Source organism: Podarcis raffonei, chromosome 1 (genome assembly GCF_027172205.1).
Source record: "Podarcis raffonei isolate rPodRaf1 chromosome 1, rPodRaf1.pri, whole genome shotgun sequence".
NCBI lineage: Eukaryota > Metazoa > Chordata > Lepidosauria > Squamata > Lacertidae > Podarcis > Podarcis raffonei.
Genome location: NC_070602.1, coordinates 98,498,075 through 98,512,626, shown reverse-complemented (window position 1 = coordinate 98,512,626; position 14,552 = coordinate 98,498,075). Strand labels below are relative to the sequence as shown.

General features: G+C 38.7%; 1 protein-coding gene across 7 annotated transcripts in view; it reads left to right on the top strand.

Annotated features, from left to right (window-relative positions):
• Positions 1–14,552, top strand: part of LRP1B (LDL receptor related protein 1B) — a 748,913-nt gene that overhangs the window by 644,015 nt on the left and 90,346 nt on the right. For all 7 annotated transcript variants that reach the window (XM_053405851.1, XM_053405869.1, XM_053405860.1 and 4 more), the window contains 5 exons: positions 6,633–6,822; positions 8,394–8,598; positions 9,419–9,611; positions 11,515–11,640; positions 14,321–14,449. In XM_053405851.1, coding sequence (XP_053261826.1) covers positions 6,633–6,822; positions 8,394–8,598; positions 9,419–9,611; positions 11,515–11,640; positions 14,321–14,449 — 843 coding nt within the window. The remainder of the gene's footprint in view (positions 1–6,632; positions 6,823–8,393; positions 8,599–9,418; positions 9,612–11,514; positions 11,641–14,320; positions 14,450–14,552) is intronic.

The following is a 14,552-nucleotide window of genomic DNA, read 5'->3' as shown; positions in this document are numbered from 1 at the left end:
AACCCATTATCTAGTATGTTTCCAGTTCACTGGAAACAGATTTACTACTCATACACAAACCATTATCAAACATAGTTCCAACTCACTGAATATTGATTTAGAATTCATAAACAGCCCATTATCTGACAAACTTTCAGCTCACTGAACAGATTTGCAACTCATAAACAACCCATTATCTAACACATTTCCAGCTCACTGAAAGTAGATTTACAGTGTATAAACAACCCATTATCTAACATGTTTCCAGTTCACTGAAAACAGATTTAAAACTCACAAGGATATCAGTCACTGACAAGTTTTAACCACCATAAATAAATATAAGAAGAGTTTAACTCACCATATGTTCGGTCAACTGCCATGTACGCTGCATTCACTTTTTCAAATTAAATACCATATTGTAAGCATAGGGTTAATATAATAAAGGGGTGTGTGCTTGTGTATGTTTAAAAGATCAGCTGCGTTGTCAACTTGTGATCTCTTGCACATGAACATTACTAGCGAGGAAAAGATTGCTCTCCAACATCGGTGATTTTAGATGTGAAACTATTATGGTTTTTAGATGGTTTTTAAAGATTAAATTAGTGGTTCATCAATAATAAACCTGGTATTGGTTTTGTTATTTTGTTAGATTATGTACCTGTAGTGGTGCATGAGTAACTGTATAAGAGCAAGTTAAGACTGACAGCATCTTCTCCTTTTATATTTGAATTATATTAGTAAAGTTCTTCAGTCTGAATGTCCGTGAGAATGCACTGCATCCTTTCCAACCTGGATTATGCATGGAGTGGCATGGGGGCGGGGATGAGGAGAGAGCTTGCAAAAGTCACAAACCAGGATAGGAGAAGTGGGAGATAGGCTTCTATTAAAATATAATTATCATTTTTAAATGGGGGGGTTATAGGTAGAGGTCATTTACATCTTAGATTGGAGGCAAGGACTTATCTTTTATGCCCATGTAACTCTGTAAGGCACCATGCACTATGATGGTGCTAAATAAATAAAAATATTATTGCTTTATCACTGAAAAAATTAACAACAACAAATAAATTTATATACCACCTTTCATCTGAGGATCACAGAGCAGTTTACAGAATTCTTTTGACTGTCCTGACAAAACATTAAAAGCTGCTGTTTTAGAATTGTTTTGCTGATGATAACAACTAGGGATGGAAGTTGCATTTTCACTTGTATTTGTTTTAAAATTACGGTGAGTTGGAGCCAGACTTGGGGTTAATGGAGCTCCACTTGCATTGAAGGAAAGGGATGGAGAGATGGGTTCCCTCGGTTCTCCTTCCCCATTTTATTACTTACTATTCAGCCTTACTAACTTGGGAGTTGACTAACAACACTCCTACAGATGATCTCAATCATCCAGTTTGGATAAATAGGTCCAGGTTGTCCGTAAGGTAACTAGGACCTAAGTTGTTCAGAACTGTGTAAACTGATACAAGAACCTTGAGCCTGACCTGGAAGTTGATGGGAAGCCAGTGCAGTTTTTTTAAAAAACCCAGCAACAACGATGCCACTGCATTCTGGACCAGTTGGTTTTTCTGGATGAGACCTAAGGGAGGCCACACGCAGAGCGCGTTGCAATATACCAGCCTTGAGTTTACCAAAATATGTACTACAGGCTGACTGTAGCTGATGATGAAGGTGGTAAAAAGGCATTCCTAGACACAAAGGACAGTTGTACATCTAGTGACAGAGATGTGTGCAGGAGTCACCCCCAAGCTACATAAAGGTAAAGGGACCCCTGACTGTTAAGTCCAGTCGTGGACGACTCTAGGGTTGAGGCGCTCATCTTGCATTACTGGCCGAGGGAGCTGGCGTTTTGTCCGCAGACAGTTTTTCCGGGTCATGTGGCCAGCATGACTAAGCAGCTTCTGGTGAAAGCAGAGCAGCACACGGAAATGCCGTTTACCTTCCTGCCGGAGCGGTACCTATTTACCTACTTGCACTTTGACGTGCTTTCAAACTGCTAGGTTGGCAGGAGCAGGGACTGAGCTATGGGAGGTCACCTCCTTGCGGGGATTCGAACCGCCGACCTTCTGATCAGCAAGCCCTAGGCTCTGTTGTTTAGACTGCAGCGCCACCTGCCTCCCTATCTACTCCTACTCCTTAAGAAAGAAGAGGTAACTTGCCTATTGCCTGGACACGGGGACCACCCATCCAAATCTTCCCATGATTCAAGCATAGTTTATAGGGGGCCCCCTCCAATTCACCACTGCATTCACACCGGAGTTTTGACAGCCTCTTCTGATTCAGATGCTACAGAGAAATAGAGCTGTGTGTCATCAGTGAGTTGATGACACTTTGCTCCAAAACTTCTAATGGCTGCTCTCAACAGCTTCATCAGCTTATTCACTGGACTCCAGTTCCTTTCAACTCCTATATCATGACGTAGTTATGAAGCCAATACATATCTTTTTTAAAAAATCTGACAGAGGAAAGGATTTTAAAGGACTGAGTGAGAAAAGCTAGTATTAATTCAGCGCCTAGCGTATATATATATATGGAAAATGTTATTGATTTGCTTTTGTCAGTTTGTCACATTTTTCATAATATTAGTGTTCTGAATTGAAAGGCTGCCTAGACTATTTGTACCTTTAAGCAATAGGAGTTATAGAATAAAAGTCAATTTATCCCTAACACAAAGTGACTGGCTTTGTAATATATTGCATATCTCTCCATTGAGGTTGTTCATATGTGTGTTACTGTTCCTTTTAGTTAAGTGGTTCCTATTTAACTGCCAGACAAAAGCATCTAGGTTAGCATTTATCTTATTGAGTATTAATCATGATATATATTTTAGGTTCCCTTAATATTTTTAGGCTTCTGTACAATAACTTTTTCTATAATAAAATCTTAAGATCTATATATCATTTTTGTAATTTCACCATGAGTTGAATAAAATATGAAGTCTGTGACAATCCAGGAAAAAAGCATTAAATGTTTTGTGTTTTTTACTAATAAGCTCCATAGAAATTGCCTAATATTTAACTTTCTTTATGGTGTATAAAGAGTCCCGCAAAAAGCATGTGTCATTATAGTGTTAAATCTCTATTCCGATGAGTTGGTTGATGAGTTCAGTAAGTGCCACATTTTCTAATTTTACAAATTGCATATGCATACTTATTTTATCATGCTAAGTAGCATCTTTCTTTTAATGTTTGCAAAAAGGATCTAATCAGACAATCAAACAATCTGTCAGTCAGGAGACAAATTCTTCATCCTGCCAATTTATTCATTTTTATTATAGCTTATTATTACATGTTGGGGGTGGGGGTAGGCAATTGGTGGTTTGTTGCTTTATGACTATCTTAGGAACCCACTGAAAGAGTAAAGAATTAATTAGTGCTCTCATTGTGCCATTTATAATTTGTGTGAACTGTTGAATCATATCCTCATATGGTTTATTGCTTCAAAACACTGCTTTAATATCAGTCACCAAATGGTGACCACCTGTTGTCTGTTACAAATATTCTGTATGAACAGATTGTCAGAAACCAACCTCATTCCCAGCATCTGGGCTAGGAAAGCAACTGACAGACTCTTCCTGAAAAGGTGAATTGCGTGAACACAATGAGTGAGCACAGTAAACAAGAAAACAAGCAGTACCGGTAAATGCATAATATGGTTAAAATACCTCCAAAAATGCATTGACCACAACTCAACTCACAATATTCTTTATGGATATACTTTAGGCCAAACACCTAATTATGTATGGCCATTATTAGTTCCCAGTTTTAGCATGTACCGTGGTGAGAGAACAGATTGTATTTGTTGCTGAAATCTGTGCTTTCGTAACCACCCACTAGTCTTTTCCACCACCGCCACTGTGCTTTTTTCATTACCCGGTGGAAAGATTTATGTAGGAACTTTTTTGTGTGTGGAAATGAGGAATGTGCATCAAGCTCTTCAGCTGCTTTTAGTTCAGCAACCCCCATTATTGTTTTTTCCAAATTCATGGGGCCAGGGCTGGCTAGCCTGCCATCGTCTGCTCCTTTCTGGCCTCCTCCTACTCCCTTGCCTCCTTTAGTGAAAGGAGAGGCTGCGAAGGAGGAGGTGGTGATGGGAAAGCTGAGGTGGAGGTGGGAAGTATTTCTGTTTCGCCTCAAATGGCAAAACATCCTGGGCCAACCCTGCATGGGGCATAATAGGTTTCATGTACCTTATTCACCATGTCTTAGAGGGCTGAGGTTGGAGGAGGAATAGCTGTGCCTTCCGTATTGTAGGAAATTTTAAGAATAGAATCTTAAGAACAAGAAACATAATACGTTGAATGAACTTAAAACATGGGGAAAATAATATTTACAATCTCTCTATGTGTGTTTTTCTAGTTTAAACTAACCAGTTGCGTGTCGAGGTCCCCAAGCCACCCCCCAAATAACTCACAACGCACACTTAATTTTTGTTTAAGGTTTTTGGCATAATTTTGGCCACAACTTCATTTAAATACAAAAACGTGAGTGGTTGTTTAGGCATTGGTTAAGACTATCTGTCCCCCCGCCTGGGGACAGAACTGACTTCCGGGCACCACCGAAAGACAGTGCGGGGGAAAGCAAGTCGGGGAGAAATGGAGCTGAGTCACAGACCCTCAATTCTCATCCGCATGCTCCCCGAAGGCTTGCCAGCCCTAGTCCCATTCCAGGGATTGGATGAAAAGATGGCAAGCCCCAGGATTCCTTTAACAGAATTCCCTTTCCGCAGAACCATGGAGGGGCAGGCCCAACCTATCCTAACCCCTCCTCCACCAATTTATAACCAATGCCTAACCGCAACCTTACAAGTTGTGACGATTTGCTACGCAGTAGGCAAAAACCAAATGGCCCAGCCAATCAGCCAGATGGACAAAATTCCTACCAGGCCCCTGCTCCAACGGCAGACGACCCCATGACAGGCATAGCAAGGTCAATGCAACAACCCCTTACTCAAGGGCGGGTGGGCGGGTGATCCGTTGCACGCAGCAAAGAGAAAGCTCCAGGCTGCGTGCAGAGTATTTAAACATTTTACCCCTCCCACCAAAATTGCAACATAACTTTTACCCCAGCAACCCAGTGAACCAATCACTGCCCCAGGCCATCTTTAGAGACCCAGCCTGGTAACAGAGGGGTGGCTCAGCAGACCCCACCGCAACACGTGCTCTCCATGAAGGAGAACACGCTTTGTAAAAGTGTCAATTGCAATGGCTGGTGTTTTTTAGTTGTTTGTATTGTCTATGCACAAGAAAGGATGTTTCATGTGATTTCATCAGTTATTTTGTTATTTATTTGCTATTCCGTTTCCCAGGCAAGTCAGATGAAGAGCAGCAGGATAGTATTCATGGGCTGCATCTCATTGGTGGGATGTAATCCATCTTCGTTAAGTTCAGTAAAAGTGATAGATGGCATTTGGCAATGTAATGATGTGATCACTGTACCATTGCCTCTGTAAATCATAAGCTGTTGCTTTCCGTTGTGTAGACAGTTAATCAGTTATATACCATATTACTGATTTAATTCAGATTGTCAGGAGCAGGTGAATAATGTGAGTGTTGTATATTAATATCATATTGTATTAGTGTTCACTTCATTTGAAACTCATAAACTCATAAACCCATTGCTTCATGAATGAGATGAAATAAATATAATTGGTGCTCTCTGTATTGAATGCCATCAGTGCTTTAATTTAGGCACTAAAGTGTGGGGTGGAGAGATAGTGATCTGGCCCACTAGCCTAAAAAGGTTCCCTACCCTGATTTAGTCTGTCAGGGCTGAAAATATTATATTGATAGATATATAAATCCTATGCATTATTACAGATTGAGAAAATCAGTGTATGGCATTGATTTTCATGTTATCAAAATATTATTTGACACTTCAGATGACAATGAAAAATATTTATCATGAGTTTGTTGGCAAATAATTAGTGTACGACAGTTGCTAATGGTTTCATATCCATCTTTAATGGCTATATCCAATAGGCTACATTCAAGTTGAAATAAAAGGACTTGCAGCAGTCCCCATTATCCTATGACTTCTGAAGGGGTCGTTTTATTTACTTACTTTCCCTGATAGTTCTACAAACCCACACAAACCAACCCTTACTACATTTACAAACCACTATTTATAAACTGCATTTATGTCCCCCTGCTACATGTACAAACCACTCTGATTGCTGTGTATGTTGGGAACGTTTCTCCAGCTGCCAGGCAACATATGTTGGAAGCATTCTGTGTATGTATGGAAGCTTTGCAGTATCCAGTAGTTTGATGATATTCAACATTAGTCGCACCCCAAGTAGAACCTTTGAAAACTCTGCATATGCCTTAGGTGGCTATCACCCTTTATTCTTGATTCAAGATAACTCACCCCCCCAACTCACATTCCAATTGTTGCATTTATCCACTGCTGTTAATTCAAACTGTTATTTAACAGGCATATTCGATCATGTTCAATCATATTCAAGTCTTATTCAACCATTATTTTCCAGAATAATTATTAAAACATTCATGCGTCCATTAGCATTGCACAGGTAGCTTATTTTTGTGTGGTAATTACATTTTTTTGCATGTGTGACAATGACAGTTTTACACAATTCTATTTTGGAACGTGCTCACTTGATTTAAATATAAAATATGTTTTCTCTATCAGATGTCGGTTCTGTGGAGGGTCTTGCATATCATAGAACATGGGATACTTTGTATTGGACCAGCTCTACTACGTCTTCTATCACAAGACACACAGTTGATCAGAGACGGAAAGGTGCTTTCAACAGAGAAGCAGTCATAACTATGTCTGAAGATGATCATCCACATGTATTAGCTCTTGATGAATGCCAAAAGTAAGTGCTATAGTCATATTTGTTACTGTATGACAAACTTTACATTGTCAAGTTAGGTTCCTCTTGGTTGCATTAGGAAACAAACAGTGTTGTATGTATGTGTTTCTAATATGAGATAATTCCAATCAACCATAGTCTGTGGGACTACCAAAGAGTAAGTGCACCTTAATGTTTTTAATGGATTTTGCCCAAAATGTCTTGATTTCTACAAATTCCTTTTGGTATTAGATAGTGTTCTTTATCTTTTTGCTTAATTTTTGATGCTTGTAAAAAGATTCAAGTTGTATGGGGCAAGGGCAATCATTTGTTTGTATATGTTGCCTATGCAGGTTTCGAGTCTTTTATTCCCCACGTCTGAAGGACTTGTCAAATGACACCCCACCTTCCTGTTGGCTCCTAAAGTATCCCCTATTTCCTTTACTGACATGTAAAACAGTATGGTGGTGGTAGTAGGAAGTGTTTCTCTCCAATTCCTCTTCTTGTATCCCAACACATTGGAGACTGCATCAGAACTGGCAGAGCAGTTGAGTTTGGCTCTTGGAATCTCCATACAGGCATTGTGGCCTGTAGTCTCAAGACCCACCTATCTGCCTAATGTGCTGAGGCCAGAGTTATGCACCAGGGAGCACTTCAAGACAAATGAGTGGAAAGAAGAAAAAATAATATGTCTTCACTGCTACTGCCACCTCCTAATTGTAGGAAAATAAAGAGAAGGGTTCTTGAGGGACTGGTAGCTATAGGGGAAAGGAGTGCCATAATGCTTTCTATTGCACTGCTCTTCTTCCAAGTTGGAGATGTGACTGTTTCCAGGCTTCTTGAAATCTCTCTTTTAAAGTCCTCTTCTCCAGACATTTGTTTTCAAGTCAATCTTGGATGAATATCCATTGCATCTCAACCCTGAGATTGGATTGTTAGAATCCCTGAACAGAAGTGGCACTTTCTAGTGTGGCACTTCACCATCCTAATGTGGGGATTTGTGTGTGTGCGTGTGTGTCTAGGTTGCCTTTCAGCTTTTGGTGGTGGGGTTAGCCAAAATATTTGGGTGGAGTGTCACTTAGCTTGATGTTTTAAAAGGTAGCCCAAGAGTTAAGCACATTTTCTTTTTCTCTCAGTGCCAGCCGAAGTTTTTTCCCCACCTCACAGGAGTTGACAGCAACAGCACTTACATCTTGACACAATGTTGTTGCCATCATGTCAACTCCTAAGGAAAACATGTCCTACAGCGACTGAGCAGAGAGATGGACCGTGTGGGGGGTGGAGAGACCTTTTAACACTCAGACTACATATTTTAAAAGATGTCAAGGAAAGCTCCCACTCCCAAAACATCTAGACTATTTGCCCTCAACCCTGGAACCTTTTGTCCTATTTCAGTAGTTGTTTCACCATTCCCTTAATCTAAAGAAGTGCTGCTGATGTAGATGTGATTTTATGGTATTACAAGGACCTGTTTTCAATAATTCCATCAGCTTTAAAAGCAGAACCACTGCTGCATTATATGTCCATTTATGTGGCTGAAATGTCCATTTTAAGATGAGGAAATTGTGTCTGTCTTTCAACCTTTTTTCATATAGTTTAATGTTTTGGACTAATTGGAATGAGCAGCATCCAAGCATCATGAGAGCTACATTGTATGGCAAAAATGCACAAGTTGTTATTAGCACTGACCTCCTGACACCAAACGGACTTGCGATTGATCACAGTGCAGAGAAATTGTACTTTTCCGATGGCAGCTTGGGGAAAATAGAAAGGTGTGAATATGATGGATCACTCAGAAATGTGAGTAAGATCATAATGCTGATTTCTAGAAATATGCTGATACTTTCTGTATAACTGAAGAAAAATAATTTACAATAATATTGCCTTCTCCATTCAGTGCCCTTTAATCCTTATTGATGTGGGAAAAATAATGTGTGACTTTTAATTATCCAAATGCAACTACATTGCTATAGAAATGCAACTATATTCTGAACTATTGTGTATGCCAATGACACAAATGATGCCAGCATGCCAAGAACTGATACATAGCATCCCAATTACTTTTATTAAATAATTGATATATATAACAACAATTATTCAGTCATAATTTTAACATTTCAAACTCCGACTCCCTTCCTCCTCTTTCTGTGGTTTTTAAAATTTCTTATCATCTTCCTGCATACTCCATATTAACTCAACATATTCTTTTATATATCTATTCCCGTGTATATCCCATATATATTTTGAAACTGCAGGTTTTTACACTAATCCTTCCATGTTATTAAAATATTATCATGACCTTCCAAATCTAAAAGATGTGATTTCTTCAATAACAACCATTCCTTCAACCAGCACATACAATCTGCTTCGTAATATAATCTCGTATCCAGCAGAGAGAAACCTTCTCTCTCTTTCACATCTATCAATACTTTATATGTTATGGTTTTTCCCTTGCCAGATATCTTTGGAAATAACTTTTTGCCATTTGTTGAAACAATCTGTCTTGCCAATCTCCGATATTGATTGAAACAAAGATAACATCCTGTGGAAGAAATGAAATAGACAAACAGCAGGAGTATAAATATACATTCAATTGGTGCCTATTTCCTTTTCTAACCAGGTGATTGTCAAATCTGGACCTGGCACCTTTCTCAGTCTGGCCGTTTATGATGACTGGATCTTCTGGACCGACTGGGTGAGAAGAGCTATTCTGCGATCCAATAAATATACAGGTGGAGATACAAAAATTCTTAGATCTGACATACCACATCAACCAATGGGCATCATAGCTGTTGCTAATGACACTAACAGCTGTAAGTTACCAAACACACCATTAATATTTATTTATTGGTAGATAGTTATTTTTTTTAAAAAAAATAAGTTAAAAGGTTATTTTTGTAGTTTATCATACTGTAATTCCTTATTTAGTTATATAGTAACCTTTTATATGACAGGAAAGTTACATACCAAAGGGGCTGCAAGCTTAACTAAAGCATTTGTTGACAAGTGCTAATCTTCAGAAGATGATGGGTTTGCAGTGTTCCTTTGGATAAAGAAAGATGAAGAATTCTCTTCAAGCCTTGTGCAAACACCTGGAAAGTTATAACCATAATCAGACTTGCCCAGCATGGTTAATTCATAGACTAATGCACAATGCATCTTGATATGGATTGGAATTTGCAGGAAGGTCTTTGGAACTCAGTGTCTGATACAGATCCATTTCAAACTTCTTTGGGGTGAATGTCCCATAGCCTAAATTACTCCCTAAGGCAGTGTAGTACTAGGCATTTATGGCATCATGCACTAGGGATGGGGAGACGTTTAATTCAATTTGCATTTATATGCATTTACAATTTATATTTTCCAAAACAGTATGCTAACTGAAGCACAGCTATCTGTCAAAATCTGAACTTCTCTGAATTTTGCAATGCAGTAGTCCAGCAAAGTATAAAGAGTTGTATACTAAAGTGTGCCGAACAATGCTCACATTAGTGAAAATTGCATATATAAATGCACAATTTTAGGAGAAATCACATGCAAAATGTAAAATTGCATGCAAAGCTTTGGAGAAAGTCACACTAAAATGCTCATGAATTGTCATGAAGACCTTTCTTTAAATTAATTCACAACATGATGTGGAAATGTGGAAAACTGAACTTAAGAGTGGAAAAATGAGAAACTGGGATAAACAGAAATTGGCAAGTTTGCACATCCATATCACACACCATCACAGTGTTATAATAATGGGGTTAGACACATACTTCATGAAGGAACTAATGCCACCCAATTCAACGTACCTAATTCTTCTAATATAGTTACTATTGGCCTGCTCATTAGACTGCTCCATTAACTGTGTGTGTGGAGTCCCCCCCTCCCCACATCACTGCTGTTTACCTGGACTGGCCTGGGGCAGGGCAACTCCTAAATTGAGGTTTGTGTTGGATTGGCAGCGGCACTCCCATCAGTGCTACCCTCACCACCACCTAGGAATGTGGGACAAATTCTGCTTCATTCTCATTTTAATGCAAATCTACATAATTTGCACTTCCTAAAACAGTACACGATCTGAACCACAGCTTTTTTTGAGACACACACTTCTCAAATTTTTGCAGTACAGTTCTTCATCTCAAAATGCATATAAAATGCCTATTATTAGTGTAAAGTGTGCATATAAATGTATTGTATTAGGGAAAACTAATTGCAGAAATGTGCACTAGCAGAAGCCAGCACAAGGATTCCTGCTAGCATAATGGGACTTAGCACACAATGCTGTCCCCAAATTTTCTCTGGAGCATTGAGACAACCCTCAGGGAAAAGAGAAGGGCACAAGGTTCGGCTATGCAAGGAAAATCCTTTTTTATAACTGCAATATTTTTATTTATATATGGAGTTTTGAAGGTATCAAAATACAGTCACAGATGAAGCACCTTGCAGCTTCCTATTTTCCATTTTTCCCTCTATGTACTAAGAGCAAAGCTTAAAATTAATTTGTGTTTCCTTAGGCGTCCCATAATTTTGTTAGACATAAATCAGTCAAGATTGAGTGGCTGGGGAAACCCAGCCAGATGGGCAGGGCATAGATAATAAAATTATTATTATTGTTACTATTATCATCAAGCGTTTCTGAACAATAAAGCAAGTAGTTCCAATGTCAATATTAGATTACTTCTTTTTTATGGTTTTATATTATAGTGTCTCTCTTTCTCTCTTTTTTAGGTGAATTATCCCCTTGTGCCCAGATGAATGGGGGCTGTCATGACTTATGTCTTCTGACCCCCGATGGCCGTGTTAATTGTTCATGTAGGGGTGAACGAATACTTACAGATGACAACAGATGTGTGCGTAAGTAATATTAATTGATAATAGCAGCAATTGGCAATGGAGCTTGTCTCCACGCTGCCTGGGGCGTGTGTGTGTGTGTTCTGCACCCCAGGGGCGGGGCAAGGGATGGAGGACAAATGGAGCCCACCATGGCTGCTTAGCCCCGCCACTGGAACGGCACCAGGAACAAAAGAAGGCGTGAAAGCCATAGATGTGGAATTTTGAACTGCAATCAGGTGAAGCAGGTTCTGACAGGGTAATTTCACAGTAAAATTTAGTTAGATTAAAATCCTACAGCATATCTAGATCCAGCAGTATTTTGCTTGTATCTGCTAAATTGTCTGGAAAATATATTGATGAAAGCTTTTGAAGCATTTCTTTTATATATACGTAAGTGCTTGAATTTGCCCTTGTGCGTTCCAAGAATTATGTATGCCTTACAATTACACATAACCATGGGAGGAGTACCTAAACTTTTTCACTGCACCCTTTATCTTCTGTCTTAACCTATCTGTCTGCAGAATGTATGACTCAGTGTAAAACTTTAGGGTAAAATGTTGGTTATAAATCAAATCAAATCAATAACAACAATAACAATACTAATTGTTATTTGTGCATATCAACTGCACAAATGTCCAAGAGATTTGACTGGTGGCAAATAGTGGAACTACTCCTCACATCCTTTGAACTCTCCACATACCCATTACTCTCATAAAGAGAGTGATCTAAAACCACCAGCTAGAAATGTGAAGCAGTATTTTGAAACATCCAGAAAGTTAGCTGAGAAATGTAAGCGTTCTGCCTTTACCATTCTCTAAATTTTAGGACTTTTTGCACCTTTCTCCAATGAAAATTTTGACATTTTCCAAGAGTCTTTAAGTGCTGCTTGCAACTGTAAACATCAATTAAATTTACATCAATTTTTATATTTCCATATTTGGTTAATTAGTTGTATTTAATAATGCATATGATTTATTTGAATACTTCACATCAAGAGGCTATTTAAAGAGCATAGGTGACTGCTGGAATTAAAATGTTTCAAACTTTGGAATTGTGCATGTAGAGTTGATCTAAAGCAGATTTTCTTCAATAAATTAAAATGACTGTACTATAGATATGCAGTCCTTGTTGCATTGGTGCTCCTGTTTGGCATTATAATTGAGATCAAGTGGCTCCTACAGATGATTTACAGTGATAAAAAGCATGTTAATTAAAGCTGTAGCACAGCTGCCGTGTACCACAATCTTAGAATAGCTGTGAAACTCATATCCTGTAGAGATCAATTGATCTTGTATGGACAGGCACCTGATTTGCAATGGTTCCAAGTTAATGTAATTAAAACATTAGTATTTCTTATTAACAGCTTATTTCAGTATAGACTTGGAACCACTACTAACAAACCATCAACATATCACTGAGAGCCCCTCACACAGCTGAGTAAGTTCGAAACTGGAATTAATTTGGCAACATGTATTTTGACTTTCCAAAGGCATTAAGCTGTTTAACTCAGACAGCTTTAGTATAGATCTTACCACTGGTTGTTAGGTAACGGATACACTACATTGTAATACAGTGGTACCTCTAGTTGCTAACTTAATTCATTCCGGAGGTCCGTTCTTAACCTGAAGCTGTTCTTAACTAGAGGTGTGCTTTCGCTAATGGGGCTTCTTGCTGCTGCTACGCTGCCGGCACACGATTTCTGTTCCCATCCTGGGGCAAAATTCTCAACTCGAGGTAACTCTTCCAGGTTAGCGGAGTCTGTAACCTGAAGCATATGTAACCCGAGGTACCACTGTATTACATCTTTTCCAAGTATGCTTAAAATTTTTCATGTGTGGAGAAATGAAGGCAAGAGCACATTTTTATTGTTTTGGTATACTAAGTTACCACCAATTTAGTCTTCTGTTCTGGTCCAAATTCATTGCTTTCAGTTCAGGTCTTGTTAATTGACAGTATGGAAACAGTAGCAGATAGTAGTAATCTGTGGTTGGCACAAATGTGGTTTTTATGGCTGGCATCAAAGGGTGGAATTCAACATATTGCTAAGCTGATTATTCCATCAATTCAAGCATTTTAAGTTGGCCAGGCAGGCCCATCTCCCCTCTCCTTCCCCTTCTTCCGATCCTCCCAGAACTGATTGGTGGGCACATAGGGGAGAGAGAGAGAGGAGACTCCTTGCTGTGGCTCCTGCTAGTCCAACTATTTAGTTGAAGAGTCGGCCCCTCCCAACTCTACAATTCTATGATTCTATTATTCCAAAACTAGTCATTCTTTATTGAATAGAAAATGAAATGATTCAGGGTTTCAGAACATCATGAAGTTGGAAATTACAAATATATATATATACCGGTGTGTGTGTGTGTGTGTGTTTTCATAGCAGCGTGGCTTCTATTTCTCCATGGCTTGGGTCCAGGGCACTCTGAAGTGAAATATTTGCAGTCTGAAATACACAACATTTATGTAATATACATTTCGTTAGTTACAGAATTGCCATTGGCTGTTGCACCATTACTTTGAACTTCTGTATTTTGTTTTAACACTTGTTTTGATCTTCTTTCTTTTCTTTTTTCTTTAGCTTAGACTGTGTATATTTCCACTCTGGGAACTTTGGGCAAAGGGCAGATTATTCATACTTTAAATAAACAAACAAACAAACAAACAAACAAACTCATGCTTGCTTTTCTGTTGTTCATTCTTTCAGCTAAAAACTCCTCATGCAACTTTTACTCTGAATTTGAATGCGGAAATGGAGAATGCATTGATTACCAGCTGTCCTGCGATGGCATCTCCCATTGTAAAGACAAGTCTGATGAGAAGTTATTTTATTGTGGTAAGATTTTTTTATCTCATTGGTTTACATTGCCATATCTTGTTTCCATGTAATGTTTCTGACTAGCCATATAAGCTGATTCATAGTTTATTTACTCTGCTCC